This window comes from Rattus rattus, chromosome 13, assembly GCF_011064425.1.
Source record: "Rattus rattus isolate New Zealand chromosome 13, Rrattus_CSIRO_v1, whole genome shotgun sequence".
Taxonomy (NCBI): Eukaryota; Metazoa; Chordata; class Mammalia; order Rodentia; family Muridae; genus Rattus; species Rattus rattus.
Window position 1 is genome coordinate 8,774,143 of NC_046166.1, and position 26,385 is coordinate 8,800,527.

The window sequence follows — 26,385 nt, forward strand, 5'->3', positions numbered from 1 at the left end:
CCTGAGCGTGATCTGCCTTGACTGTGCAGAAGCCCACACACGTCTTTAAACGTCTAAACTCGCCCTCATTGGTGACAGCCCTCTGCATTTAGAGTCAAAGTCCCAATGTGACAGGAACCTCCTGTGCTTTGCCCCTGCCTCATCTTCACTCTGTCTCCTAGCCCAGGCCTTTCCACCACTTCTTCTAGCTAATCAATGGTACCCAGTTCCTTCCTCCCTCAGGACCTTCACGTGCATTCCACGCTGGCCAAAACACTTTCCTAAGAGTATCTCAGCCCATATCTTCCTCTACAGGTCTCAGCTTAAATGTTCCCTTACTCAGACAAAACATCCAGGTAGTCCCAAATTCAATTCCTCCTTTTCTTAAAAATCTCTTCTTTCCTTGCCAAATCCACACTATGCCACAACTAGCTACTGAGTCGTGGTGTTATTTAAGATGAAATTTCCTCCTTACAGTGAGGCCATCCAAATACCAGGCCCAAACGGTGATGATGCTTCCAGCTCCCAGAAGGCTTTGAGGCACCTTGGGATCTCAGTGCCCACCTACGGCTTGGGGACTGAGCCAGGTGGGAACGGCAACAGGTGCCAGCCCCTCTGTTGCTCAGCCATGGGTGCCGCTCCCACTGCTCGAGCCAAGAAGGGTGAGCTCATCCCTGATGAGCAGTTGTTGACGTGTGTGCTCTAAAATGTTAAACCAAGATCCTCTGATTTTCTCTCCTCTTTCTCTCTCCCTTCTTTCAAGGCGACTCCAAGCATACTCCATGGTAGGAAGATATAGTTTCTTACCTGCACGTAGTCCTTGTATACGGATGCATACAGCTCCTGTCCTTTCCTTCTGTAATTCTCTATACAGGACACAAAATCCTGGAGAAGACAGAAAGACAGCCACAGCTTAGTGATACCAGGAGACCGGGACACATGCCTCCAGTCTGACCAGTCGCCCCAAGGAATGGTGGCCAAGACTCTGCTGTCAAAACCAGTCAGTCTCGTGACTAGTGGTTTCGCCTGTGCTGACCTCCTAACAAGACACATTCACACCCACACTTGTGTGTCCCTTTCTTTTCCAGCTGTGACAGGCTCAGCCTTCCTCTTTAGAACAATCACCAAAATGTAGCTTTGGGTAGTCTCCCTTACCACAGTAGAGAGGCAGCCGAGAGAGGTCAGTTCCACAGCCCTGGAAAGAAAGAGAACCCACCAAGGTCTGCCTAATGTCAATGTTTTTTTGCATCTTTCCTTGAGATATTTGCATATTTGAAAATAGAACGGGGGTTGGACCACTAAGCAGGAAGAAAGTAGCCTATAGACAGCTAAGTTTAGTAGGGCTCATGGCTGCAAGGGGTTGGGTGTGGCTGGAGAGTTAATCCCTAAGTCCACCAAGATGTCCAGACTGAAAGAATCAAGATGTGGGAAACAGGGCAGTACAAACAATGACACGGGCCTGTCTGCATCGGTGCCCTCCTCTGGCAGGGGGTAAGGAGACTTGGGGAGATGGAGAGGCTGTGAATAGGGCTGCTGCAGCCTTATGTTGGAGACATCTGTGGAACGAATACTTAAAGGTGGGTTTCTGACAGGCTTCAACTCTCTTAATAGTCCACTTGCTTGCCAAAATGGGAAATCTACATAAAGTCTACATAAAGCATTTCTGGGTACCCCAACAGCTGATGGCTGCTTCAGGGAGTCGTGGTTATGTAGTCAGCAGCCTTGCGAGCCAGACTAGTGGCTTCTGACACACAATAGCACTGTTTTTCTTGGAAAGAGTGGCCGACGGACAAAACCACAGTGACTACCATTTAGTACTTGGCTGATATTCTCTTGAAAATGACTGGACTGAATAAGCCATCCCCAGTAAAACAACTGTGGGCGTTTGTTACCATAGGGAGAGGTGAAGGGTCAGGACGCTGGAAAACCTGGAACGTCCCCCTGCAAAGGTGGGATGTTGCAGTTACCCAACAGCCAGGGGACTTTCTGATTAGGCCGCTGGAGACTTGAGTATCCCCTTTCTCTACTGTGTGTCTTAGGGTTTTTACTGCTGTGATAAAACACCACAAGCAAAATCAACCTCTCAGGTCACACTCCACCACCGAGGGAAGTCAGTGCAGGAACACAAGACAGACACCTGGGTGCAGAGCTGAAGCACAGGCCCCGGGAGAGCACCGTTTACTGGTTTGCTTCCCCAGAGCCTGAGCATCCAGAAACTCCTGCCCTGGGGTGGTGCTGTCCACAGTGAGCTCGCCTCCCCGTTACTGACCATTAAACAAGAAAGTACACTACAGCTTCACATACAGACCAACATTATAGAGGCAGCTTGTACTTTTTTTTTAAATAGTGTAAATTTGGATTTTATTCATTCCAGGGGCAGAGGCATTGAACAGCGTGTTTTCCGTGTTTCTGACTGTACCACATTTGCCTCATTGGTCCATTGTAAATATTCTCTTGTAAAACCCCTCTCTGTACCAAGGTTCCAACCTGGATCTTTCTTTTCTTCTCTTCTCTTTTCTTTTCTTTCCTTTTTTCCTCTTCTTGTTTTTATCTTTTATTGAAAATAGTTTTATTTCCCTCCTCAGTTAATCTATCCTGATTAAGGTTTCCAGTTTCCCTCCATCTACCCCTCCTAATTCCTCCTCCCCTCTCCTTCCTTCCCCTCCCATCTGGATCTACCTCCCTTCTCTCATTAGAAAACAAACAGGCTTCTGAGAATAATAAAATAAGATAAGATAAAACAAAACAAAAGCTAATACATTGGAATTGGACAACATACAGAGAAGGAAAGAAGCCCAAGAGGACACAAAAAACAAAGACTGACTGATTCGCACACTCAGGATTCCATAAAACACCACACTTGAAGCCATTATATAGATGCAAAGGGCCCGGGGCAGCCCCCTGCATGTCCTGTGCCTGCTGCCTCTGTTCTCTAATGAGCACTGTGCACTGTGTCTTTCGATCTTGTTCATTTACAGGGCCTTGTTTTCTCCTCCTCCATCCCCTCAGGCCCTTACATTGTTCTTTCTACTCAGAGGTGGTTCTGTTTGCTTCTTTGTTTGTTTGTTTTGGTTGGTTTTTTTTTTTTTTGTTTTGGTTGGGGTTTTTTGTTTTGTTTTGTTTTGCAGCCGAGGTTCCCTCCCAGATACGTCTAGGTTTATGTTGAGTTGACAAAAACCTAGTGGCACACAGAGTAATGAAATGTTTCAACAACCTGAATGCAGCTCAGGAGAGCAGTATTTCTAATTTTTGTGACACACGTGCTATAATGCGTTCCAAAATACAATATGGATTAAAGTCTCTCTTCTTTATGCAACACAGAGAAAAACAACTGAATGTTGCAAAGTGGAACCGTCTCACTGACTAAGATTTCAGGTGAGCTTTAAGTGTTGCTATTCATTGTGTCTTGGTGTACTATCAAAGGAAAACGCCTATATTTCCTAAAAAGGAAATTGTTACTTCCTCCCCAAGCACACTGTAAGACATTGAATCAAAGGTGTTTATTAAAATACAAAATAACAAATATCCTCGGTCTTTTTGTTTTAAAATTGTAATTATTAAGTTACCTTTTATATTTACAGACAATAGATTTTAAATTAGTGTTTCAAGTTAATTAATAAATGCAGTATTTTTTAAACTCTGGTCTAATTTCCTTGACATTAAATGTCAATGTATTTATAACCTATGCAAACAAACCTTTTGGGTTGATCTTTCAATGTTTTTTAAGGATGCAAGGCGTTCCTGAGACAGAAAGTCTTGAGAATTCCCTTTACCACACAGAAAATCAATTGCAGCTGCTGTGAGCAGAAATGTCCCTGAGTCTCACAGACATAATTTGAAGAGAAAGAAGGCTACAGAACAATATATATGTTGCTACTTTATTTATATAAAATTTAAAATGTGGGAAAGTAATAGATAATATTCAGTGTGAGGAGAGAGGCAGAATTTGGGGCTGAAGGGTTGTGGCAAGAATGGGATGCCTAGGCAGGCTAGGGGGTCCCCCAGTGTTGCTAGCCTCGTGCTTTTGATCTGGGTTGCAACCATACGGTCTCTTTGTTAAAATATTTATTTTACATATTTGTCATTTGGACATTTTCCCTTTATATAATGTTCCAATAAAATAGAAAATTGTTTTTTGGCAAATCCGGAAAACAATATAATTTAAAAAATCCAGCTCTGGAGTAATGAGTATGGGATGATTTCTTTCTTTTTTCTTTTTTAATTTTGTTTGCCAAAGTTCCTTCAATATTTCTGTTACATCATCGGTGGACATTTATAGCTGAAGCAAAGCTTATGATCAATAAATTGTTGAGCAGCTCACAGCTGCTTCACCGAAGGCAAGAACCCCAATTCTTCCAAACACAATGCTTTGGAAACTTGAATTAGGAATGGGTTACTCTCGGGGGCCCTTGGGATAGAGCAGATGCCTTCTGATAGCAACTTTGGCACCAGTCGGAAAGACCTTGTCTGACTGCCCTGGAGTTGCGCAGGGGTGGGGGTGGGGAGCGGGAAGAAATAGGCCCAGGCTCACCCACTTCAGCAAGATGATAGAAAGGTTTGCATTGGTCCGGTATTGCAGGAAGTGAATGTGGGGACAGAAAGCAGGCACCTATCTGCTAAGCTGGTAGGAAGCTGAAATGGGGCTGTGGAATGGAAGTGGGTTGTAAACTGTCTCCTCAAGAAACTGTGGGTGTAAAATACCAGAATTGTAAATACAACCAGTTGAGAGAAAAAGAAAAAAGATTTAGTTACTCTCTTCAAAAGTACATTCATGGAAAATTCTGGCATTTGTCTATGACTGTCTCATCCTTAACTAAGAGAAATCCGGGTGAGGATCCAGTATTTCTGCTGTAGCAGAAGCCAGAGAGGTCTCAAACCAGACCAGTGACTCACTGCAATGAACATTTGCAGGTAACGATGTGTAGACAAAAGGGTGCACTGTGGGGCACACTACAGATTCCGAGACACGTTTTCTATGGTGTTTTGTTTTGTTTATTTATATATTTTTTATCTTCTTTTGTGGGGGAGGTTGCAAGGGCAGATACGAAGGGTTGGGGAGATGAGTGGGATTGGGATGCATAATGTGGAATTCACAAAGAATCAGTAAAAAGTTAAAACAAACAAACCAACCAATGCCCTGTCTGTAGCAGCTGTCGCCAAGGCTGTTTCTATTTCTGAAGAGACGCTCACATCCAGTTAGATTCGCCTCTATCATTAAACACACAAGCAGCCACTAAGTTTCTGTAATTTCCAGGCTCTAAAGTATAGAGACCAACGGACCACCAGTAGAGAAACGTTTGTAGGAGTGATGACCACATGAGAGAGCAGGGCTAACTCTAAAGTTCCTGGTTTGCTTACCCGTGTGAATTAAATCTCAGAAGCTGGGAAAATAATAAGGGAGATTGAAAAAACAAGAGGGAAAGAGCAGAGTTGGTAGTATAATTTAAAAATAGACAGCTGAGGCTTCCCAGAGGAAAGCTCGGGAAAGTGGATCAGGTCAATATGAATTTGTGAGTTATTGGAAGTCGGGGATTAGTTAAGCTTCCACACAGGATGCCTCAGAAGAACCAAGTGTGTACTGATGGGACAGAGTCTGAAACTTGGAGAACCCTAGCAAGGTTCAGACCAAAGGCTCAGACAGTCGTAAGGGAAGCAGAGGGAAAAACTGGGTTAAAAGCAAGGGTTCAAGCTCGGTGAGGGCACAGAAGGCAAGCAGTTAGGTGAGGCCAGGAAAGGGACGTGAGTCCACACTTAGAGAGCGGGCTACAAAGCATTTGGAAGAACGACTCCATCGGCCATAGCTGTTCATGGTGACTGAACAGAAGAGTGTGGACATAGTAGATATGAACAACACATTTGAGAAGCTTGACTCTGTAAAAGAAGAGAAACGAAGGTGGGGACAAGGTGACAGGCTCCGATGGGTAGAGTAAGACAGACTTGAGCATTCTAGGAGTCAACCAAGTGAGGAACAAAAACCTTAAATCCACATTCTTACATATACAGCGCTATGTAGTTAGTTTTATGAGTATTTGGGGATTCTTTTCTTGCCTTTATTCCTTAAATAGTACAGTGTAACGACCACATACACAGCACTGGATTGCTGCTGGTGTTATTAGTAATCTAAAGGTGACCCGAAGTACATAGACGTTCATAGGCTAGGCACGAATATCGATTACACCATTTTCTACAGCACACAGGAGCATCGGTGAATAGTGGAGAGTCCTGTATTCAGTCCAAAACATGTACCAAGTTCTGAGTGTACACTAGGCAGAGGCGGGATGCGGAAATAGGAAGAACAGGCCAAAAAGCAAAGACAAGAGAAAAGTCCCTGGTGGCACAGGATATGAGCAATGGCCCCCTCCTGCTTGGACCCTGGAGGGAAGGGGTACAGATGGGTTCATATGTGGATTAGGGGTTCATATGTGGATTAGAGGTTGGTGTCACCTGCAGAGTGAGGGCATTCACACCTGATAGCTCCCATCTCTAGAGCAGTGAAGGGAAGTATGAAGTGTCTGCTTTCTCCCTGAGGGATCAGCGGGAGTCCTGTGTGGGGCAAACGGGAGGGGGACTGACCAGCAGCTCGGCCGTGACTTATCTACGAGCATGGAGAATCCAGACGCTGCCCTATTCTCTCTACTGACAGGCACAGAACACTTGGCAGTGTTAATCAAGGGGTGTGTGTGCACAGCTTCCCCATAAGCCTGAGCTGCTGTTACTCCTATTAGCTGAATCAGACACTGAAGCAAAGAGAGGATGATGGACCACAAACTTCTCCCCCATGTTCACCTCCACCTAGGGCATCTCTCCAATGCTAAATAAACCTAAACCTGAAAGGCTGTTTCCACAGGATGCAGGGATACGAGTAAGGAAATGTGGGTCATTCCAAGGGCAGAGGCCCATCTGCTTGGACTACAGTGGACCGGGCACACAGATTAGGGACAGATTCACAGCAGACGTTTGTGTCACTTATAGGAACCGAATAGCCTCGGCTTAGCAACTGTCAGTCTGCTAAAGACCTCAAGAGCTTCTGAAGCAGAACAATGGGCCCGCAGAGGCTGCTGGAGGCTTTAAGAGAAGGTACCCAGGGCCCTGCTTTCTCTGAGTCTTTTTAGCGGGGAAGCAAGTGCTTCAGGATACAAGTCTGATTCTGAGATGGGGAGTGGGTTATATCCCATCTAGAAACCATTTTTAAGTCGCTGGTCCCAGTTTCATGATGCCACTTCGCCAGGGGTATCCCTGGGGCTGGCCCGTTGCTGGTGACACTACTGTCCAAATGGGAAGCACCCGCTCTCCACTGATAGGAATCATTCTGCTGGCTTGTGAGAGGGGTCATTAGTCCTGTAGTCCCCCAATAGGGGAGGGCCGAGGCTCAGGGTCCCTGGGTAGAGCTACTGTTCCGCGGCCTGGCTCAGCAATGGGCTGTCCTTTAGTGCTCTGATCTCTTTTCACTGCTGATAATCTAGCCCAAGGATATTATCAGATGTCTGCCCAAACACCCAGTTGGCCTTTATTTTTATTTTCGGCCAAGCTATTTATAGAAGCTGACAATGAAGCAATTTACATATCTGCACATGGAATACTCCCCAGTCATTGCGGACTGTTCACGATAAAGGACTGTCACGAGTCTCCGCAGTACAAACGGATTCTTCCTTTTGCCACCCTAACCAGACGCTCTACACAACAGTTCACTGAAGCTCTAGTATCAGAAAAAGGTGACCTGGGACCACGCTCCTGCCATGCTGTGATTTTTTTTTTTATGGAACAGAAAACAATAGGTAATTACAATGAAAGCAATGACAATTGCATGTGCATGGAAAAGAAAATGAAAACACAGATATGTTATAATATAGATGATCAAAACATTTACACATGAATATATTAGTGAAAGCATATATATATGTACACACACACACACACACACACACACACACACACACACACACACATATTAGTGCTCTTTGACCAAGAGTTCTAGATCCTTCCTCCTGTTTTTTCTGTGGTATCAAAGTTCTTGCTGACTCCTGGCTATAAGAGATCAGGGGGATGTCTCCTTAAGCTCTACTTTAACCTGATCAGTATACAGAACATTCTAGATAGTCGCTGCTCTGAGAGTCAGAGTAACCAAGGCTAAGGCCCTCTGAATCTGTGGCCAGTTTGCAGTGTATGTGCTGCATTAGAGTAAATGTAAGTGAGAAATGAACTTGCTCTTTTGGGTCAGTTGGATCCGAGAGTGCCTGTCACTGGGGCTAAACTGGAATTTTCCTGAGGAATATACACAACAGAAATGGTAGGGTGGTTTAGAATACAACTCAAACAGTTGTGAGTGTTGGAAGTACGGCTTAGTGCTAGACTCCATAGCCATTGTCTGAGAAAAACTGAGTACCACCCCAGCAAAGCCCCAACCAAACCAAACAACAACAAAAACATACTTGAGTTCAGGGAGGGAGATCAAGAGTAAGGTTATGGTAAAGCAAATGGGAAGCCTGTTATTGGCAACTGGAAAAACAAGGCACGTCGCTGGAGAGCTCAATGGGTCATAGCCCTAATTCTGCAATAAATATAGATAAGTCCACACTGAGATAAATACAAGACTGAGTGGATACCTAGATGGCGGAGAAAACATTTCCCTTCCTCACAGAAGAATACCAAATGATGAACTTGATGGCCATTCTGCTGCCATAGGAGATCAGGCTCACTCATCCCTGCATTTTAATGGTGGGGTAGACCTAGTGGGGTGAATCCCAGGGACGGGGGGAAGAGAGAAATAAGCAAATGGCAGTAGAGACGGCTGGCAGATATGATCTCACAGCGTGATGAAGGTTGATACAGTGTGATGATGTCACGTGACTCACATACTCATTAACATGATCTTTCCAGACCTCTGTCTTCTCCTTTCCAAAGTGCCATGACACGAGAAGAACAGCAAGCAAGTAAAATTTGGCAGACACTCTGCAAAATAGCTGGCTGATACTTCAAACCCACAAAAGAACAAAAGCTGTGTTGACTGTCTCTGGGCAGAGGAGGCTAAGAGGGTGGGGTGACAAGTCCATGCAGTGTGGATCCTCAAGGCGACCCTGGATTCGTGGTAAATTGGAGAAGACAGAGTGAAGCCTGGAGTTGAGTCAGTAGCCATGTGCCAGAGTCAGACCCTTGGCCTTGACAGATGACTACAGATAAACGTTCCCTCCTTGCCACCTCACAGGTAGGAGGCGAGTTATGACCACAGGTCTTAGCATCCCAGCCATAGGAATTTTGTCTCTCTTGTAGACAACTTCCAACTTTCTCTGCCTTTCTGGCAATGTGAGTTAGCAGCCCTATTGGCTGGGACTGAGGGGTGGCTCACAGGCAAGATAAAAGTTATTTGAGCACAAGCACTGGGTGCCTCAGTGGTCTGTGTGATCACCGATTGCCGGAGACTGCCGTGCTTAATAAAGAAATCACGTAAGCAAGATGGCTACCTGGTAACTGGTGGGAACTGGCTGTGTAAGGGCATGGGGACATGGGGATGTCAGATTAAGTGGCGATTTACTACCTGGGCATGACAGAGTAGAGTCTTCATCACACATACACCACCAACCATAGCAATGTGGAACTTCAACTTAAAAAACTATCTCTACGATTTTCCATCCAATATTTTCAGACCACAGGAAATTGAAACTACAAAAAAGAGAAACCATGGACAAAAGGGATGGCTGTGCCTTGGCAGTCCCTATATTTTACACCTTGCAAATAAAGATGACATAGCTACCCTGAATTGTGCATTCTTACAAAAATCTGGATGAGGTTAAATTACAGAAGCAATTAGCAAAAAAGAGAAAACTTTAAGGCAACCCTTCCCCTGTTTGCTGTTTGTCTGTGCTCTAAGATCCTAGCTGCCCACTGTGAAGAAGACAAGAGTAAGAGAACAGCCTGAGGTCTACGTCAGCCTGGGTTCTGCACCAGCCAGGGTCTGGACGGCCTAGGCCAGGAGATTTTCTTACTCTGAGTGCCCAGATAATTGCACTTTTCTCTGCTGTGGAGGCTCAGCCCCTGGATCCGTAATAAATGTCAAGCAATACTGGAGTAATAATCATATTTCCAGCAATAATGACAAACAACTGGGGCCCAGAGTGGGTGAAGAGGGACCGGCTCACCGCAGTGCAATCCATCTCTTGTTAAACTCACTCACATATTAATTTCTAAGATGAACAGTGGGTTCTAATGTGTCTTTTTTTGAACTGTGATGTTTTTATTAAATTCAATCGTCATGAGTACATGGAGAATGACTACTTGAAAAAAAAAAAAAAAGCACTCTAGTGTAGCCAGGAATAAAGACTTTAAAATTGCAAGAAGCGAGGTGTCTTGAGGAAGCAAGCCAACCGTCTCTTCTTTCTCAGGCTGTCAGGACTTCTGTGTATCTCGAGACAGCTGGAAAATGTCACTAGGCTGGCCTTTCCCTCACAGCATATTCTTGCTGTGTCTCTGAAGTCACACTCACAAGACTTCTCCTCAGAGAGCGACAGACTTTTAGGACTTACAAGATGGGACCCAAGTGAAAGATGGGCAGTGAGTTCTGTCCAGGAACTTGTAACTCAAGGAAACATGTCCTGAGGCTTAAGTCATTGTAAGGGGCTGCACTTTGTCCTAATCCCTGGTTCCTCCAAGTACCACCTTGGAGGAAGAGTCACCAAGTAGACAGAGGAGAAAGCTCTCAGACTAACCTTCTGCTCTAGCTTCTAGATCAGTGACGGAACAAATATCTATAGTTGATGCTGGTCCATACAGAGCATTGTGCTATGAAGGCCTGAGCCGTGTCAGTATCCTCCATGCCAATGCCAAAAGTGGTAGAGTCTGGCAGATTCTGGAAGGTGTGCAGAACCATGAAGAGCTGTGACAGACAACTCATGCATATAAACCACAAACTGATTTATACTTCATATGAACCATATAGCCTCATGGGCAAGTTGATGCATTTTCGCTGCACCCATGCTGGGGCTACAATTTATCAAAGGGGGCAGGTGCGAAGTCTCCCACTGATGGAGCAGTTGTTGGTGCTGAAAGGTGTAGGGTTGGGGACTTGGGAGGCTTTGGCTGTGGAGGCTCGGACTACAGCAGGTGCTGTCGCTCCAAGCAACGCCTGACAATGAAGCACCTGAACAACACTGCTGGTACTTCACGGACAGAGAGAAAGTAAACAGGAGCTAGAACTCATGCGGAAATGCCTTCAGTAGGCTACTGAGGACCCTTAGCCATGCCTGCTTGTTTCTTCCTCCCTCAGAGTAGGCCTTTGCTCTTCATTCTTAAGGTAGCACTGGCTGCCACCCAGGGCCCTGGATGGAGCTTTCTGAGAGATACTCACACGTATGCTCACATGCACACACAAGGGAGGCAGAGGGTAGAGTTACCCATAGAACACTTACCAAAATTGTTACTCTGGCACTCTTGAGACCCACGCCAGGGCTTGCTAGTCAGTGCCCTTGGTTGATCCATACCAGATGTGTCTCAATCACCTGGTCAGGAACCAGTTTTCTTCTCCCTTTGTCTGGATACTCACAGAGATAGCCACTGTGGGGGAAAGATTATAGAAACAAATGCCACCTCTGATCTGAGCTTTGTGCTGACTCCAGAGCCTTAGAGAGGAGCAGGGTGCAGTGTTTTCTCACTGTGGACTTGAGACTCTTCTGAGAGGAGTAAATAAGACTAAGACGAGGCAGACCAGGGTCGTGGTCAGTCTAGACAAGGTGCGGTGGGCTGTCAGAAGTAGCATCGGAAAGGGGATTGGCCAATGGAAGGTGGAGGCTCCAAGTAGAGAGGGCCACAAATGCCCAAGAGAAGAAAGTGAATTCTTACAACCAGGTGGAGGGTCTAACAGGAGCAGAACATGAAAGACGTAAGATGAACGTGGGAACAGCAGAGATGTGGTAAAAAGCCAGCGCACAGGAGGGCTTGCCCAGTGGTTCTGGATCGGAGGCATCACGGGACTTGATGATGGTTTTTAGTAAGTGACAGGGCAACCAATGGGTATGATCTTTAAAAAGTCACAGTAGGGGAGTGAAGGCAAGCCGAGGCAGGGCTAAGCTGCTAGGCAGGCACCATCTGCTGCGTTCTTCCTGTTCCCCTAGTCTCAAGCCTAGGCCCTGTATCTGTGTAGCAGCAGTTACTGGATGAGACATTAGTATGTGAACTTTCCAACCTCCCAGCACTGATGGTTCCCAGGAAGCTGGGTTTAGATGGAAGCTTTGACTTACTCACATCTTTATAGACCTTGTATTTATGATCCTAACTCCTCAGAAACCACTTGCTTCTATGATCTTTTCTAATCTCATTTCTTTATTGAATGCATATTCGTCTAAATGTATCATAAATAATTTGGAGAGTGAGTCAAAAATATAAATAAATACATAAAACTAGATATGGTACTTAAGTCATTCCAAACTGGCAGCTGGCCCACAGGCAGATGGCCATGGTCATAACTGACTGTCGCTTCGCATAAGAAGGGGCCACTCTCTTCCCATCAATCTGTCTTTACACCCTCTTTCTCCTTCAAGTCTCAAGTTGAGTTCTTCCCAACCCTGCTTAGGTTCTGGTTTCCTTACAAAAACCTCCTCTCATGCCGCAGTAATTTACCTACCTAAAGGGGGCAGTGTTACAGTCAGGGGCAATGCGTTTGTTTTGTTTTTAGCATTCTAATCCCCAGCCTTAACCAAGAGTCTGTGTGTGAAATGCTGGAGAAGGGACTAATGGAGAAGAACAGTGACAACCAGAGATGGATGCAGATAGAGACGCAGAAGTAGAAGGACTCACTAGAATTATGTCCCTATCTGACCCCGGGGAACTTGGGACAATGCTTAGCAACTGTCTCCTCTTCCCCTCCTTCCACACCTCCTTCTGATGTCTACATTCAGCCAGAGGGGTCTGTCTATAGCCCCAAGGACATTCTCACCTTAGGACCTTGCCACTGTCTTTTCTTTCACCCCATTGTCACTTTCCTGGGAAGTCTTCTAGAACTCTCTGACAGAGCAGACATTTATTTCCCCTCTGGTTGTTTGATTCTCCCCAAGGCTTCTTCATCATTCATTCCTTTGGCTTTCTGTCTGGCTCTCCACGGAAAGAGGGTGCCTTCCTGTTTTTCTCCACTGTCACCAGTCTGTAGACTGGATCCCTGTTGCTAAAGTCTATGACTCCAGATTGGTCCAATCCAAGCTTGTTCACTTGCATTGTTCCTTTGACTCAAAGCTCCCAGCCACTGCCTTAATTCTCTCTGCTGGGGTAGTACTAGCTGGTAGCCTCGTAGTCAAAGAGCCCTGAGTCTCGTGCTCGGCCCACTCAAGGCCAGACTCAAAGGCTTTCTTATACTCTCCTCACACTGTCTTCTACGTGCAACCTCTCCTCTCTTCTTTGTCAGGCCAACGAGCCAAGTTTTCACCAACCCCCATCAACAACGGCAAAGAGAAAAAATTTTCTGAACTTCCCGTTCTGAGACTTTGAAAGACTTTTTTAATTAACCAAAATGGTTTCTCATAATAGATGGGTCCCAGGACGAGAACGCGGCAGTAACTCACGCGACAGGCGCCCCAGCGGCCGGGCTGCTAGCGGGGCGCCTAGCGGGTTGTGAATGGCAGCAACGCCTCAGGAGGGCCCCAGCCTGATTCTCCACTCCACGACCATCTGCCATTCTATCATTTATATAGTTGGGGACACTTCTGTCTTTGGGAACAATGAAGCTTTTTTTTTTCCTTTGATGAATACATTTAAGTCTTTAAATTTTGAATTTAAAGAAATCACCAAAAATGTATGTCACCTTATTCCAAAATTCATAATGCCTAACTGAAAGCATTTACTGGGATGGGGACACTTAGCCCAGAACATAAGTCCAGTTTTCAGGTTATAAGGTTATAAGGAAGTTCATGTGCAGACATTGGAACCTCAGAGCAATCCCGGAGGATCTCTCCTTTCAAGGCCCACATTCAATTTTCAAAAGGATTTAAGGCAGGCTTCCTTTAAATCGTAAGACTAAATGCTTACAATTTGTGATTTAATTTACAAAATCATAGCACAAGGATGATTTAGAAATGATACATCCTTCAATATGCAGTGGCGACCCCAGGTAGAAAAGGAGCTGTTGACTCATGGGAACTGCACTACCTCAGTGCCTGCTCTCTTGAATGGCTTTGCACTCTTGCCCCATCACCCCAAACAAACCATTGGTGAAAGGCTGATCGAAAGAAGAGTCGAAGATGTGGCTGACTGAAGAGTTCATGAAGTACTGTGACAATTATCTGAGTAAAGGGGTCACCAGACAAGGGTGAGGATGACCGCTATGAAAAGAACTTCAGGCAACCACGCTTAGGCAAGCTACATTAATACTGACTATTTAGTGCTTGGACTTTGCAACCTCAAGTTATGAGTGAGACAGGCTATATAGTAAGAGAAGTTTTCAGAACAAACCAAGAGGAAAGTCATGCTGTAGAAAATCATATTGGGAAGGTCAGGTAGGCACTTGACGTGCATCAGATTGGCATTGTCTTACTGGTTCATCAATGTCTGTTCAATGAATGAGCAAAGGGGAGGCCACTTTGAACGGATATATGAGAGTCAGCCACCCTTCATTAAGTGGATGGTAAACACAGCATAGCTCACAGCTTCCTGCAGAGCTCAGAGCGAAGTTGGGATGTACATTGGAGATAAGCTACCGTGTCTTCTCTGTGAGCCTTTAATCTGGGTGCAGGTCAGAGTCCTGGAGAGTGAGGCCTCACTTACCCTGGCCAGCCACCCCAGGACCGCTGTCATTCAACATGCATTTAATGACACAACTCTGTTTCAACCATCAGGTATCTGTCTATGCCCACAGTGATCGGCAGTCAGTGGTTCAGCGGGTTCTATTCACAGCCAAGCCAGGACCTTGAACTTTTTATGGGAACAAGACAGTCTCCGATCCCTATTTCCTCTGCTTTCATCTGAAATCTACTTAAAAATGAAAGGCCTGGATCCAGCATCTCCTTCTCTAGAGTCATCACCATAAAAGAAGAAGAGGTTGAAATAAGTTTGATATCTGGAGGAGAGACTTTAGACCAATGAATCAGATAGATTCAACGAAATCCTCAAATGACATGGAAATTCACGTACACAGACGACAGAGAGAACGTGTACCCTAGACCTTCTGCTCTATTAGGAGGAAGAGATTCAGGATCTGATCTCGATTGTCCCAATAATCAAAGCTTTGGAACTTTGGGTGAAGCGGCTTCTTTATTGGGGAGCTGGTCCTCCAGCAGGTGTCTGAGGGACACTATAGTGTTTCATAAGAGTCTTACTCCAAGGAGGTTTCTGATTTTATCAGTCCCACCATGGGCTCTCTACAGTTCTAATATTGCACTGGAAACCACAGGCTACACAAAGAAAGCAGAAAGTAACCATGGAACCAAGGACCACTGGATCACACGTCTAATGGGTACAGTCTCTCCTTTCTGAGTAGGTAGATGAATAGATCTATTCTGCTTTCCTTGAAACATTAGTTAAATTCCCAAACATAACTGATAGAAAGGTTACAAAAACATAGACTTTAAAAAAATAAAAGTTGGCTCAGACATTAAGACATTTGCGTTTGCTGCTTGCACAATGGACAATTTGTGGGTCCAGCACACAATGGGCAGCTAACAATCCCCTGTAACTACAGTTCCCAGGGATCTGACACCTTCTTCTGGTTTCTATGGCATCCTGCACGTTTATGTTGTACTAACATTCCTACATACACTCAGGCACATAAAATAAATAAATCTTTTAAAAATGGATGTTAGCTCTGAAATGCCTTTAAAGAGCAAGCTTGGTTAGAGAATTTAAAATATGAGTTATGGACATCTTTTCAAGGAAGAATCGGTTGCAATATTTTTTAACATGAAGAGCACAACCATAAGTAAATATTTTAAATAAAGCAACCGAACAAGAAAAAAAGACCACAACGCACAGCAACAAATCTGTCAACTCATAGCCGAGTGTCATGGTGTACAGCCCTTGCTGTAATTCAAACGCAGAACAGTTCAATGCCAACCGTAATGCTCACTGCTAATAGCAAAATGATTCTTTTTATTGAAGAAGAGAAAAAAATAAAAACGATGTTGCTCTAAGCAGTTTTGAAATGAATATCTGATTCAAAACTTCCCCTGTGCATATAATTGCATGCTAATTTACATTTTAATTACTTCCTAAGAAATCAAAAGCATTTGTTGACAGTGGAACATAATGTCAACTTCACGGTGCACTGTTGGTGGATGCTTAATGAACTTAATTAGATAATTAGTGATGTTAATTATCCTTCTATTATGAAGATAAAGATGCCTCACAAATGATGTACTCAGCGAAGAAACATCATTAAAGGTATCAGTGTTTGCTTTTGTTCATTTACGTCTGTTTTTCAAATTCTTGTAACTGGCTCATGATAAACAGTGACAAATAAAATTTGCTTAAAACGGGGTGGGGCGGGGAAGGGAGGGGAGGGAAGTCACTGCCTTCCTTCTGCCTGCTGTCAACTATCCCCAGGATTCTGGGTGCTGACGCCATGGTGGGGTTGCTGCTGTTGTTGACAAATGTCTAGCGTGATAAACTACAGTTACACATGCATAACTTTCGAGTATGACATTGGTCTGTAAAACTATAATGGAAGAGCAAATCCCCATTGCCTAGTGGCATCGTAGTCATCCTAATGCCATGACACCACAGTTTGAGCACATTGGTGGTGATGCTGGAGTGAGCAGACTTGAGCTGGCAGGCTTTAAAAGCACAGCACCCACACATGCAGGCTTTAAAAGCACAGCACCCACACATGCACACTCGTTGATAATGGTCAGTGGCAACTGCATAACTAGCTCTGGCTTTATAGCGCCATGCTTTTGGAAGCTAGCATACACTCGATCTCCTCAGGAAAAGTGGCCTGTAAACAGTGTGCTGGGCTGCACCAGCCATACTCTGCAGCATGCTGTGCATCTCAGAAATGAGTCGCTCATTTCAACACAGAGTGAGCTTAGTCTGTTAGCCACTGGATCTGGGATGAACTGCTTCAGCCTTGTTCTTTCTCAGCTCAAACACCTACAGTTGCTCAGTCTTATCACAATGCCCGAACTGGGACATTCATGGAACACAACTACATTGTCAACAGAAGGGACTCAGCGACTCAGCCGTTCCTGTAGTCCCCCACACAAGCACTGAAAACCCTGTAGTCCTGGGATGTTTTATAAACCACACAGCCAAGGTGTCCATGTAAGGCAGTCACAGTACTTGGGACTCCAAATTCTGAGGTTAAGGCACTGCACGGAAGCCAGAAGCCTTTAAACACCAAGGACAGCATGCTAAATCTACATGTTCACACACACACACACGCACGCACGCACGCACGCACGCACGCACGCACGCACGCACGCACGCACACACACACACCACCACCACCACCACCAAAAACCACAAAAACTTTTGAAACTGTACCCTGAATAATGATCACTGAATAATTACTAAATTTTAATCTTACCCTCAAATCAATAAAAGCCTTCCATTTCTTTGTGGAAAGCCTGGCCACCTCTGGCCATTTCTGGGTCCCTTTGGTTCAAATCCCCATAAATGAAACATCCTTGTGTTGTTCTTAAGATGATTAGGTCTCATGTACTGTGTCCATGCCAGGAGGTCCTGCTATCTGTATCAGAGCCAATCCTTGACCGCTTTCCCCACCACAATTACGAAAACCAAGACCCCACTTCCCAGGTCTTAGTAATGGTCCTTACACCACTAAAATTTAAAAACACATCGTATTCAAATATTTTTCTTTCTTTCTCTTTTTTTAATATGCGCTGCTGTGAGGCAATCAGAATCCCCTGGAACTGGACTTATTAACAGCTTGAGCTGCCATGTGGTTGCAGGGAATTGAACCTGCGTCCTTTAGAAGAGCAGCCAGTGCTCTTAACCACTGAGCCATCTCTCCAGCAGTGTTCAAACATTTCTTCGTGGAGGGCTTCGTTCCTTAACAGATAGATCTATTTAATTGCTTGCTCTCACGATTCCCTCTCTACCCCCAAAGTTTTCCAGTAATTCCTCAGAAAGTCTGTGTGTTCAGGTTTACAGCAGCTACTCTCTGGCTTCCAGCACCCCATACATCTCCTGTCTTATGGACACGGTGTGAATACCCTCTCTTCTTCATGCCAGTGAGAACATGTCAACAAGACCAGCCCCCTCTCTAGACCTTCTACACCTCCATTTTAGAAGTCCCTATCCGTTTTAACTTTCTTCCACTTCTAGGCTACATGCTTCAAAAACATCCTTTAAAGTCATGTTCGTGTAGAAGTCCTTCCTTGCCCACAAATATTACACCGTGTTTGCTATATATTTATGTAGTAATATTCACTGTGACAGCCCTGTGGTCTTCAGATTCTCTAAATGTTTCATTAAGCTCTTCAACGTCTCTGACTCCAGCTCTTGACGACAGAGCATCTAAGAGCTCCGGCTTGCTTGGGTATTGCCTTTTTCTTCCCCAGCTCTAACTCCCTCTGCGATCGCACGCCTCCACTTTGTCTCAAAGCCCGCTCTAGCTATTTTTGAAAAGTCTAGTCTAACCCTTGGCCTCTCGTGAGCATAAGCTTTATATCTTAGGGAATAAGGTCTGTGGCTGACCCATGAGTACATTCTCTTGGGACCAAGGAGGAGCAAAGGCACTAAACTAAAAGAGGGAGGGGGGTGTCACCAGCAGACTGCATTGCTCCTTCAAGCTCAGCCCCTCATTCCGAGGGCAGGAGCAAAGATATGACAGCAAGGTGCCCACAAGCCACTCCCTCACAACCCTCCAGTTCTGTATACTCGCTCTCTCTTCCACAGTTACTTTTAGCTTTATGACTTCTTTAAGGAAAATAAAAGTATACACAAACACTTAAAAATGTAGGTGAAGGTTGGGGTGGCAGGGAAGAGAAAGGGTGGAGGAGGAAATCCTTGAAGGAATGATTGATAACAGAGACTCGTTGCTATTGCTCCCTTTGCTTCTGTGTATGTTTAAAAATTTCCACGAAGAGGTGAGGAGTAAACTGTTTAGCGTAGACGGTCATAAGTGTCACTTCCTTCGCCAAGGACATTAGCAAGAGTGTCCGTCAACAGAGCTGCTACTGATTTGGTGGTGTGGTCCTTGGCCATGGGTAAGGCTGCTCCATGGGAGGCAGCCTATGGTATATGATCAGGGATGGACCTGATGGATGATGGGCTCTGAGCGGCAGATTATCCAAGGTCCCCAAGTATGCCCACTGATGGGGCTTACGGGAATGCTGATACAATTGGCGCATGTGGTCAAGGATAATCTTTAAAGGACCCTGGAAGCACTTGAAACAAAATTAAATGCTCTTCTGGTTTTGGCAAAAACCACAAAAGCTTAGCTTTGGTGTTTTAGCAACTCCAGTGAAAACTTTGCCCAGCTCTTCTGTCCCTCCACAAGTCCATGTCAGCATTCTGCTATGGTATGGAAAAGAGCAATTAGAAGGGGGAGCATCTGCGTCTCAGTGGGAATGTCGAGTGCCCTTCTCCTACAAATGGCCTTAGGCGTTGATGGGAGACTAGTACAGGGTCTCCCTCCTCAGATGGGGCTGGTGGGTGCTTACACAGAAAGCTATGCACAGATGGGGAGCACATGTGTGGTTTCCCACAGACAAATGGGGAGAAACCCAGCTCACACTCACTCTCTATAATAAGACATGGATTAGTGGATGTATGCATTCAGGTGACCTCCTGCCTCTTTAAGGACACCATGCCCTCTGACTCTCATCTTCCTCATTGTCAACAGATTCTCTACACTGCTCTCACTCTTCCCACATCCCAGGCCTTCTCTCTTCTCACTCATTTCCTCTGGCCTTGGCGGGCTCCTGTCTTCATCTGTCCCAGCCTTGGGTAGCAGAATTTTCCTGTGTTCTTTGATGTTGAATACTCCTACCTCTGTAGCATTAGGATTAGGATGCTGTCTCCTTCTCCATTTAAATGATGGGATACCCCTTGGGCACCCTTTTGCCTCAGGACCATCCCTTTTAACCTAGCCAGTACCTGAGCAAGGCCCCACCACATACCCCCCATTCAACTTCACACTTATAAACACGTCCAGCATGTCATTTGCTCCTTATCTGGCGCTGGCTCCTGTCTTGCCCTTTCTAGACCTTGGGCCTTTCCTGCCTGGTGTTTCTTCCCTACACTGCCCTCCAAGCCTCTCCCTTTCTTGCCTCCAGCCTCAAGTAATCTCTCTTCCTCCGCTCCCTCCCCAGTGCTTCCCATTATCTAGGCCCCTCTTCCCTTGGCCAATTCTTTCCTTTCCATGTGTGTCAGTAGATGGTAACGTGCTTTGCATTTTGGAATAACTTTAGGTCTCTAGAAGAACTAAGGAGATAATACAGAGCATTTTCCTCACCTGACTTCCCATGACATCAATGAACACTCTATGTCATGACAGTGTTTCTACCCAAATAGGGCGGCGTTTGATTACTGCTATGGAACAATACGAATTGTTCCCCATGGGCTTATTCTGTCAAGCACTTGATCATCAGCTAGTGGCAGCGATGTTACGTCAGGAAGTTTTAGGAACCTTAGGAGGTGAGGCCTAGCTGAATAGCTCTTCTCTACCATACATTCTTGCATGCCATGGTGTTTTGTCTAAGCACACAGACCAAGTCACCATGGGCTGAACCCTTGGAAACCATCAACCAAAACAAGCTGTTTTTATACCAGGCGGAAAGGCAACTTCCCAGCTTGTTCTGTAACAAGAACAACTGAAATTGAGTGGGCAGAAAAGCACTATCCCTGCTAAGGAGAAAAATGGCTGGCGAGAGTATCACCCAGGATTCTCCAAGCAGACAGTAGATAAATGGCTTCCAGAATACCCTGAGCTGGCTTTCGGAGGTCTAAGGAGAGGCCAAGTCCCCAGCCTCTATCAGACTCTCAAGGCCTTCACCATGTCAGAGACAACATCACAATTCGATCCCAGAAGGAACTGCGATGGGGCCGGGGGCAGGGGGCGGGGCAAGGGGAAGAAGTCGAATCTATCAAAGTAAGTGACGTCTATGAAATTGGCCTTGACTCAAAGCTCAGCTTCCGTGTCAGGACGAGTCCATACTCTCCTGAAGAGGTAGAGAGGTGCGAGCAACGACGAATCCTACCTCATATGCCTCACTCCCAGGAACAATTTATCAGTGCTATAGAACTGTCAGCGCTGACATGATAAGGAATAACACTGGATGAATAATGCCTCCTTCAGTACCAACTCCTTTAATTACAAGCCTCTTCTTTCCAGAAGAGAGACAGAAGATGCGAAAACACCAATTTCATGCACTCGTGCCTGAATAATGTCTCCATGCTGCTTTTTCCAGATGGCGACCTCCTCACTGGAGGGACTAATGATGTGGGCATATTTAGGGAAAAACCAATAACGGCATCTTTAACCTTCAACAACAAAAAGCGTGTTATACAAAATGTTCCTTGGGATACATTAGAAAATATCAATTACATTGCTCACTGAGGTGTAATCAGCTGTAATAATCAAAATTAATTTTTAAAAATAATTAAACAGACCCCAGGGCAAATAGTTGATGCTCTTATCTTATGACATCACAGTGTACATATGTACCTGAGAACCGTGCCTTCTGGTAACGAACGACAAAGGCAGCTCGTGGAGATGAGTGATGGATGTGGGGTCTAAGGGCTGCTGAGTCTCAACGCAGTGTGAAATGGGGAGCCCTCTGCTCCCTCCTTCCAGAACCTTCTATGCCCATTCTTTAGGATCCTTGTCTGGGGCTGGTCCCATGCCCATTCCAACAGGATGACCAGTGTAGGGAATTCTAGCCCATTTTAAAATTTGAAACGTGTTCTCCTTGTTTCAAAATGAATTCGTTTTTTAAAATGTAGGTGTTCCAAGAATACCTTCTCTTGGTACCTAAGAGTAACCCAGATCCGATTCCAGTTAAAGCCAGCTTTAGACCTGGCTCTTCTCTCCATAGCCCCAGCTGGGAAGCCAGGAGCACATCCTCAGAGATTGTGGAACGTGATTACCAGTAGCAGACAGCAGAGAGGAGACAACACGACTGGGGTTTGAGTTCCCTGAGACAGCTCCCAGGTCAAGGGTTCTAGGCTTACCTCTGCTCTGCACTCGGGATCCTTTGCCTGCCGCCCGGGCATCAGTCTCATGGCCGAAGATAGGCTCCCACTCCAGGACGTCGCTTTGCTGTGGTGTGTGACACTTGAGCGACTGGCCAGTGACTTCTTCTCAGATGCTGTGGGAGGAAATGAGAGCTGAAGCTGGAGGAAGAACACACACACTGGTTCCACAGCGGGCTTGTCTGGCGAAGGGCCCTCTAGGGCCTGGACACTGGGTCCCTTCTGCAACAGAGAAGCAGCTTAAGCTGCAGGCCTACGCTGCCGTCTCAGATGTTCCTTCCACTGAGAAACATGTGCGGCCTGCAGGACCCCTAGACTTGGCCCAAACTCCTGGCTCCATGTCTTGCTGGTGTCCAGCAGGATGTGAGAACATATGACGATGTCCCAGAGAGGCTAAACCTCCGTTTCTCAGAGGATGGAATGGACATGGGAGAATTCAGACCCACTGGGTGTCATGAGGGTGAGCTAAAATATTGTGCTTAAAGGACCTGGGACCTTTAAAGTGTTCAGTGCCCGACTGCTAGCACTGCAGAGTCAGTCTTAGCTCTGCACGCCTTTACTTCTCCATGGGCACAGGTGTCTCATTTCATGTTACTTCTCTCTGGGGCACAATCTGATGCTGTGGCTCCAAACTACATGTACACCGGTTGCTACAGCTTGAGTGTGCTCCCTCCAAAAATTCATGTGGCAATATCCCCCGCTGTGATGCTGGAAGTGGCAAAATCATGAGGCTTCATCCTCATGGATGGATTAATGCCTTATACAGGGGCTGAAGGAAACAGGCTCAGGCTCTCTCTGTCCTTCCATCCCTTCTATCTGGCAAAGACACAACATCCAAGCACACCTTAGAGGACAGTACAGTGAGTCCTGGCTTAGAAGAGGACAGATCCCAGACTAGACAACCAATCTCATATACCCAGAGCTTGGACTTAGCTTTTAGAACTCTAGGAAATTGAATTTCTGTTATTCACAAACCATCCAACTTATGCTTCTTATTTAAGCAGCATGAATGAACTAAGACAGACATACACACCCATGTCTTCCAGAACAATTTGAAAAGCCAGCTAGCCAAGAGCTCTGGATGTCTGGACAGTAAGCCAATAAACATGCTAACACCTACCTCTTGAGGTGCCGTAAACTTTTGTGACGTTGAAAGACTTCAAAGAAGCATACGAATTTTGAACCTCAAGACCTCCCCACCAAGCGAAATTAAAATCTCATCGCTGAGTTGATAACTATGAAGGCAGGATATTGGGGTTTTTATGCTAATATTTTAAGGATGGTCATCCACTTCATGAAGAGACAGCACATACCCCGAAGCTCAAGGCTGCTGTATGACATGGCGCGAAGTTTCAAAGCTGAGCTGTGAACATCGAGGCCAGACCTAGTGCTCCAGCCTCTCAAGCCTGAGCCACAACCCTGGGCAAGCGGTCAGTCCCTCTAAGGGATTATTGCCAGCCGTCTGCTTGGCTGGCTCTCAGCCTTCCTTCCCACCCCCACCAGCAGGTAAATACAGCATTCATTCTTTGTGAGGACAGATAAGAAACATTTCAGTGATGTAAGCCACACCCACCAAATGTATGAATCAGAAAAGGTCCTAGCTTTGAGCGGAATCCTGGGTAGAAAAGGCTCTGGCCCTGAGTGGAACCTTGGAAGATAGTGACTTTATGAGGCCTAGCAGTTTTTGTCCCTTGACTTGAGGGGACAGAGACCTAAGTAATGCTGCCAGGCTCTGAGCATCGTCTCCTCCCAGAGTGGGGTGACCTCCTCGATCTTCACTTCGCTTTCCCCAGCCTTCACGGACAGATCGATCTTGAAGGCATCCTCCAGGGTCTGCCGCCTCTGTGCCACCAACTGCTGCCAGAGCGCCCGCACTGACTTCTGGATGCTGTGCTGGACTACGAAAGAGAGTACACAGCACAGTGAGGGTGGCCTCCCCCCGAAAAGGACCCCAGAAGTCAGTATGTAGAGCCAAAGCTACCAACATCCATGTACGTTGACTTTTTCCCTTCTCCCCATGTCTAACTACCTCTTGCTAAGTCCTGACTGCCTCCCATACTCAAATCCAGCAAATAAGATCAAGAGAGAAAAGAATCTCTCTCCAATCCCCAATTCTGTCTGATTCCAGTGGCATCCCTTATGTGTCTCCTCAATAGCTGTGGTGGCTTGAATATGCTTGGCCCATGAGAATTGCTATTATTAGGAGATATGGCCTTGTTGGAGTAGTTGTGGCCTTGTTGGAGGAAGTGCATTACTGTGGGTGTGGGCTTTGAGGTCTTAACGCTCAAGCTCTACCCAGTGTGAAGAGAGTCCCCTTCCTAGCTACCTGCAAAGGAAAATGTGCTGCTGCTGCCTTGGGATCAAGATGTAGACCTCTCAGCTCCTTCCCCAGCACCATGTCTGCCCGTACCCTGCCATGCTGTCAGCCACAATGATAAGGAACTACCCCTCTGAAACTGTAAGCCAGCCCCAAGTAAATGTTTGCCTTTATAAGAGTTGACTTGGTCATGGTGTCTCCTCACAGTTATGGAAACCCAAACTAAGACAATAGCTAGAGGGTTACCCCAAGCACCTTCTAATGAACCTTCTTAAACATGTTGGTCTCTGTGGAGAATGGAGCCCAATGGTGTGCCCAGGTTACCATTTCGTTTTCCTAACATTGGATCTGCTTCTCAGACTCTGCCCTTCTCAGTGCCCTGGGTTTTCTGAAGCCTAGATGCCTTTATCACTCTCTGCCTTACTCTGGCTGAATCGGAAGCAGCAGCTTACTGGCTTGGTTAGACTGGTTGGTCAGTAAGTCCCTGGGATCCTCCTGTGTCCACCTCCCTCCCCAGTGCTGGATTCCATGTATTTGCCACCATGGTCTGCTTTTTACATGAGCAGTAGGGATCAGAACTCACATCCCCCTGCTCACTCAGTAAACATTTTGCTGACTGAGCTACTCCCTAGGCCTGGGGTCTGTTTTGCTATTCCCACCTCTACCAAATTGCAGAGTGTAGCCATGCATGCTATAACTGACACTGCATCAGTACAAAGTTTAAAGCTGCAAGCTTCTGAAACCGGAAAGGCTTAGGAGCCTCTCTGACCACAGTCCAGATGTGCTCATCCTGATGGTTCGTTATTATAAGGTGACACAAGGCAAGTGGTACAGACTTCAAATCCAGCAGCAGAGGCTTGGGCCTTCTCAATCAAGACAGCATGGATGCAGTTCTTAAACACATGGATGAGTGTGCATGCATGCTCTGGAGCATGCGTGTGTGTGTGTGTGTGTGTGTGTGTGTGTGTGTGTGTGTGTGTGTTATAAACTGACAATTGTGGGGAACAAAGCCGAGAGGTAGCAAGGTACTGGTTTGAACTGGCACACCAGTTTCAACTTAAGAGTGAGGAAGCCAAGGGACTAAAGTGAGATAAGTTTCTCTGTCTTTTTACCCAGCCCTCTATCTGACCTTCTATACCTCCATCCTCCCACCCATCTCTTCACCCTCTCATCCATGCCTTCATCCTCCATTCACACATCTCTCCCCTCCTCCATCCCTTGCCATTCTGTCTGAGGCCTACACTGCAATTGCTGCTGCCCACCGGACCCCCACACAGGACACCCGGCAGAACGTACCATCGCCCAGACTTGGGAGGCCCTCCTCCTTCTTATCTTTCACTTCTTCACTTGGAGAAAGGAAGACTTGGTGGTAAGGATTAATTCTGGGCTTGGGCTCCAATCCAAATCCTTCCGGATAACTAGGAAAGAAGAAAGATGTCGCAGCAAACTCAAGTTTCCTCGGGACCATGCCATGGTTCTTTTTCTAAGAGGCCACACGTACAACCCAGTATATGTCAACATGGAAAAGTGTGCCAAGTTAAAGTACAACATAATGATGTCCGTAGCTGATATTGAATGATAAATTTCCATACAGCAGTGTCTTATAATTCATCACAGGTGGTCCTAGCCATAAAATCCTTCTCGTGCCTCCAGCAGAGCCAATGACTCGATTCTTAGTGTCTCGTCCCTCATCAGAACTGGAATTCCTAAAGCACTGACACTTGACTCCATTGGACCTTGATGTCTTCCCATAGGCAGAGCTAGCTTCCAGGGCATGTAACCTGCACAGAGTCTTATACATTGAAGGACTCTGTTACTACCATCTTGACAGCACTAGTAATTATTAAACGCATGCTTCATATGTGAATTTCCTCAGGGCCCTACAGTTCTAATGGGAGCACATGGTTCATACACTGGATTCCCCTGTAACCTTACACTGTAGCATAAAAGTGCCCTGTGCC

General features: G+C 45.9%; 1 protein-coding gene across 1 annotated transcript in view; it reads right to left on the reverse strand.

Annotated features, from left to right (window-relative positions):
* The window catches only part of Wdfy4 (WDFY family member 4), a 210,618-nt gene that overhangs the window by 89,332 nt on the left and 94,901 nt on the right, over positions 1 to 26,385 (reverse strand). The window contains exons 36-39 of the mRNA XM_032919360.1: positions 25,721 to 25,842; positions 23,820 to 24,005; positions 22,087 to 22,223; positions 787 to 864 (exon numbers count right to left, since the gene is read on the reverse strand). Coding sequence (XP_032775251.1) covers positions 787 to 864; positions 22,087 to 22,223; positions 23,820 to 24,005; positions 25,721 to 25,842 — 523 coding nt within the window. The remainder of the gene's footprint in view (positions 1 to 786; positions 865 to 22,086; positions 22,224 to 23,819; positions 24,006 to 25,720; positions 25,843 to 26,385) is intronic.